General features: G+C 54.8%; 2 protein-coding genes across 2 annotated transcripts in view; both read left to right on the forward strand.

Moving 5' to 3' along the window:
- BBA_01254 (PH domain-containing protein) overlaps window positions 1-2,776 on the forward strand; it is a gene marked incomplete at both ends in the record, with an annotated part of 3,386 nt that extends 610 nt beyond the window's left edge. The window contains 4 exons of the mRNA XM_008596351.1: window positions 38-474; window positions 609-1,096; window positions 1,149-1,486; window positions 1,537-2,776. Of these exons, the coding sequence (XP_008594573.1) occupies window positions 38-474; window positions 609-1,096; window positions 1,149-1,486; window positions 1,537-2,776 (2,503 nt within the window). The remainder of the gene's footprint in view (window positions 1-37; window positions 475-608; window positions 1,097-1,148; window positions 1,487-1,536) is intronic.
- Window positions 2,777-3,964: 1,188 nt separating this feature from the next.
- BBA_01255 (Gar1 protein RNA binding region) overlaps window positions 3,965-4,720 on the forward strand; it is a gene marked incomplete at both ends in the record, with an annotated part of 1,116 nt that continues 360 nt past the window's right edge. Inside the window, 3 exons of the mRNA XM_008596352.1 lie at window positions 3,965-4,004; window positions 4,262-4,312; window positions 4,409-4,711. Coding sequence (XP_008594574.1) covers window positions 3,965-4,004; window positions 4,262-4,312; window positions 4,409-4,711 — 394 coding nt within the window. The remainder of the gene's footprint in view (window positions 4,005-4,261; window positions 4,313-4,408; window positions 4,712-4,720) is intronic.

A 4,720-nucleotide genomic window follows, 5' to 3' on the forward strand; every position in this document is an offset into this window, starting at 1 on the left:
ATCCTCACCAACACCTTCAAAACCACCAGCGCACCAGCTACATTGAGCACGACGCCCACCCTGATCCTCACGACGACGGCGCGAACCTCGCCGGCCAGCATCAGCACTACCTTCAGCCGCCTTCTGGTCGCTTTACCGAAGAGTGGGACGCCAGCCAGCGCGGAAGCTCCATCATAGACGGCCACAACCCCAACAACAAGCTCGCCATGCAGCGCACTGCCTCCATCAGTAGCTATGCTGCTGGCGACGACGTCAATTTGCCCATCAGAAACGGCAATATCCTCAGGAAGAAGAGCTCCATTCGGCGCACCGGCAGTCTCGGTCGCAGCGCCAGCCGTCGCAGCAACAGGGCTGGCAGTGTCCGCAGCCTGGCTCTCCAATCCTCTTCAGACCGCGATGAGGGCCACAGCGCTTTTTATTGCCCCGTCCCAACCTCTGGCAACCCCACCATCGTTCTCGCAGAGAGATTCCAGAGTAAGCCTCGTCCACTCCGCTCTATTGTACCGCACCAGCTCTCTACTCATAACGCGACTGGTTGGCACCCGGTCGTCAAGAACCTGCCACAGACACCCAATCAGAGAATACCACTGACAATCTGTCCCTTGCAGCCTGGAGAAAGTATCTCAAGGATTTGATTGCCTACTTTCGCGAAATTCAGAGTCACTATGAGCAGCGCGCCAAGTCTCTAACTAAGCTCGGCAATGCTGTCAACAGTGTTCCCACTCCGGAAAGCTTCCTCAAGTCTGCCGGTCTTGACGATGCATTGCAGCTGCTTCGCTCATACAATAGAACTGCCGTTCAAGAAGCGCAAAAGGCCAGGGACATCGAAGAGGACGTCGTTCTCGCCCTTACCGGCCTGCGAAGCGATCTGCAGCAAAAGATCAAGGAAATCAAGCAGCTCTCTGGCGACTTTAAGAACTCTGTGGAGAAAGAGATGAACGCCACCTCCAAGGCCGTCAGCGCCCTCGCGGATGTCCTTGATAAAAATGAGGCCGACTCCTCTTCGACTACTGGCAAGCAAGATCCCTTCCTTCTCCGCCTCGCCGTCGACCGTCAGGTCGAGCGCCAACTTGACGAGGAGAACTATTTGCACCAGGTCCGTCCAAGCTTTTTTTATATCAATCCGCATTCATCTAACCTTTGTCAAGGCCTACTTGAACCTTGAAGGCTCCGGCAGAGAACTCGAGTCCATTGTTGTTGGTGAGATTCAAAAGGCCTACAACGCCTATGCTGGCATTCTCAAGCGAGAGGCCGACAACGCCGTCAGTGTTGTCGGTGAGCTGCGCGATGGGCCGATTGCCATGCCCAAGGACCAAGAATGGATCCACTTTGTCACGCACGAGGATCAAGTGGTGGATCCCACGCTGCCTCTGCGTGCCCCCGACCAGATTCACTACCCAGGCCAAGACCACTTGTCCGCACAGGAGATTCGTGCTGGACTGTTGGAGCGCAAGAGCAAATACCTCAAGAGCTACACAGCCGGCTGGTGAGTACCACGACCCAACACACACGACAGCTGTAGACTAATACCTTCAGGTATGTTCTCTCTTCTACTCACCTGCATGAATTCAAGTCGGCAGACAAGGGCCAAGCGCCGGTCATGTCGCTCTACCTGCCCGAACAGAAAGTCGGATCTCGTTCGGAGGGCGGCAGCTCCTCCAACAAATTTATTCTCAAGGGACGTCAGACCGGCGGCATGCACCGCGGCCACACGTGGGTTTTCCGCGCCGAAAGCTACGATACCATGCTAGCCTGGTATGAGGACATCAAGGCTTTGACTGAGAAATCTCCCGAAGAACGCCACCAATTCGTCCGCACCCACTCCAGAAGCCTCAGCCGCTCCTCGCGCCGCTCGGCAAGATCCGCCAGTAGCGACGGACTCGATGACGAGGACGAGGAACCCTTTACAGGCGGCCAAGTCGACACTAATCCTGCCGCGCGTGCGGATGCGGCTCCCAGACGACCCGAACCAGGTGGGCGGTTTCCATCCGATCTCCAAGTCATGACGCAGCGCGGCTTACACGCGCCTCAATCGCCCTCTAGCCTAAGTTCTGGTGCCCAGGATGATCCATCGGATATCCACGTGATTGCCGCGGCGGGCGCCTTGCCAGGATCCCATCAACCTCCTGACGGCGCTTACCAAGACAACTATGGATACGGCGGCAAGTCCGGTTATTGCCCGATGATGGACGACGTGTCGTCTCAGGCGGCCATCGCTCACCAGGAAGCGCAGTATGATGGTATCAACCCTTATACCAGCGAGCCGGTGCAGCAGCGAGAGGCGGAGGGCGATTTTCTAGGTGGGGGACATGACGTAGTCCCAGTTGTAGTTGCAGATACCCCAGTCCATGGTGACGGCCCGGAGCCGCACCAGGCGACTTCCGACGCTGCTGCGGCAGTTGATTCAAACAAAGCTCTTGATGCCAGAACTTATACCTTGCCAGGCGTCAGCGACGAACAAGTCAAGACCGTCTCGGCCAGTGCGGCTGCGGCAGCGATTCTCGACGCGGAGGTAGTACCCAGGTCGGAAATTGTCGCCAGTTCTGAGACACCCGCAGCTATTCAAAACAAGGCTCTGCAGGTCGTTCCCGAGGCAGAGGCAGCTGACCACGTCACACCTCTGGAGACGCCCCTCAGCGAAGACGTTCCCAGGCCTTCCATCAGGCCTGAGGATCACCGAACCGACAGCATTATAACCATTTCCAACCTCAACATTCCCGGCCGCTTCCCCAAGACCTCTACGACTGATGGAAACGCTACCAACGCTGTCGCATGAGGTTTCCGGTTCGTAAATTTCTTGACTTATGACGCTCGACTCTTCTTTTTCATCATCTTTAGTTTTGTCCCGCAATTGTCTTGTGCCTCTTTGACAGACGAGTTCTTCTACTCCATATTTCTTATCTTCTCTGTTCTTGCTGTATAACGCACCAATCTACCGTTTCTATACGAGATACAATCTTTGATGGTCTCTGCTTTCATGTGTAATTTATGCCGTGAGGAACATCGAGTGTTGGGTTCAGAGATGGGTTCGATTACTTGGTACGGGCCGTGAGGAAAGGCTGTGTTGTGTGTAGAGAAAGGGCAAACTGGTGGTGTTCTGTGCCTAGGTCAAGCCTTGCTTGGGATTTTGCGGCTTGATAAATACGGGCACATTTTGGTGTTTTCTTTGCTTCAAAAATGAATGTGAAAACCCTCGTCTATTGTGCCTGGCTCGTGATTTAGTGTGACGCGGTGAAGGAGACTGCATCCGCAAAAGGGCCGTGTAGATGATCAAGTCCGTCGAGGAGCGCTGCGGGGTTTGATCTAAGTATCAGACCAGTCGCCGTCAAAATACGGCATGCGGCTATCGTTTCAAAAACTTTGCATATCTCCAGCACTCGGGGTACCTACCATCCGTCAACTACCTAATGAATGATTACAGTAATTTTGCCATCTTTGAACACGAGAGGCCCTTGCCTGTCCTCTTGCGCTCTCCTTCAAAATTCTTGCTCACTACGTACTTTTGGCGAGGCTTACCTGGATGATTAAAACAGTTGCCTTCGTCTGGGGTAGGCCTAATGTCCCATGGTTGTGCTGTTGCTGGTCGCTCCTATTGAGTCCTATATAATGAGATCGCCCATCCTGCGGCGCGGTGGATCACCCGGCCGGACAGTAAATCCGCTTCAACCAATCATAGCTCTCAATTCCTAGAAACAGTAGCCTCCGCCATTTGCAGAGAGAACCTTGTCCAAAAAAATTTCACACAAAAAAAAGTGACTGGAGACGACTACAAGCCAAGCTGCCGTTTTTTTCCTTTCGACTTTTTTTAACCTCGACACGCAACTCGTTCTCGACGAGCAAAGACACGCAGTAATTTTTTAACGGAAAGGAGGTTGATTCATCGGGGAATACTCGAGTTTCCCACGCCGCGGTTCCTTGCCCCAACGAAATCGAAGCACACTTGACCGTCGACGCATCGAAAATCATGTCTTTCCGAGGCGGCTCTCGTGGTGGCCGCGGTGGTGGTACGTCAATGCATCGGGCCGGGGTCTATGTATCTGTCTACAGGTTGCCTGCTATTTTACAGAGTATTCTGCTATCGCAGTGGTGGTGTATTGGCGCGTCGGGCTGAAGGTGGCTGGCAGCATCCAATGCCGTCGTCAAGCACGAGTGACTGAGCCACGCTACGATCCGGTAGAGAAGCCAATTGCAGAGAAGGGACCATCAGACACCGAGCCCAATTTTTCCCACCGCTGAAGCGTTGCTAACCACCTAACTATAGGCCGTGGAGGTTTCCAACAGCGTGATTTCGGCCCGCCTGCCACTGTTCAAGGTACGAACGAATGCCGCTTCCGTCTCCGAGTGTCCAGACTCGTCCAGTCCGGTACAGCGCCGCCGCACTTGTTACAGCGCTAACACGACGTCGCAGAAATGGGCAAGTTCATGCACGCCTGCGAGGGCGAGATGGTCTGTGAGTCCATCAACCCCAAGGTGCCGCAGTTCAACGCGCAAATCTTCCTCGAGAACAAGACGGCCGTCGGCAAGGTCGACGAGATCCTTGGGCCTATCAACCAGGTCTTTTTCACCATCAAGCCCTCCGAGGGCATCCAGGCTACCTCGTTCAAGGAGGGCGACAAATTCTTCATCGCCCCCGAGAAAACGCTCCCCCTCGACCGCTTTATCCCCAAGCCCAAGCCCCCGCCCGGCGCGCCTAAGCCCAAGCGCGCTGGCGGTGCCGGCC

The sequence above is a fragment of the Beauveria bassiana genome, assembly GCF_000280675.1.
Source record: "Beauveria bassiana ARSEF 2860 unplaced genomic scaffold BBA_S00003, whole genome shotgun sequence".
NCBI lineage: Eukaryota > Fungi > Ascomycota > Sordariomycetes > Hypocreales > Cordycipitaceae > Beauveria > Beauveria bassiana.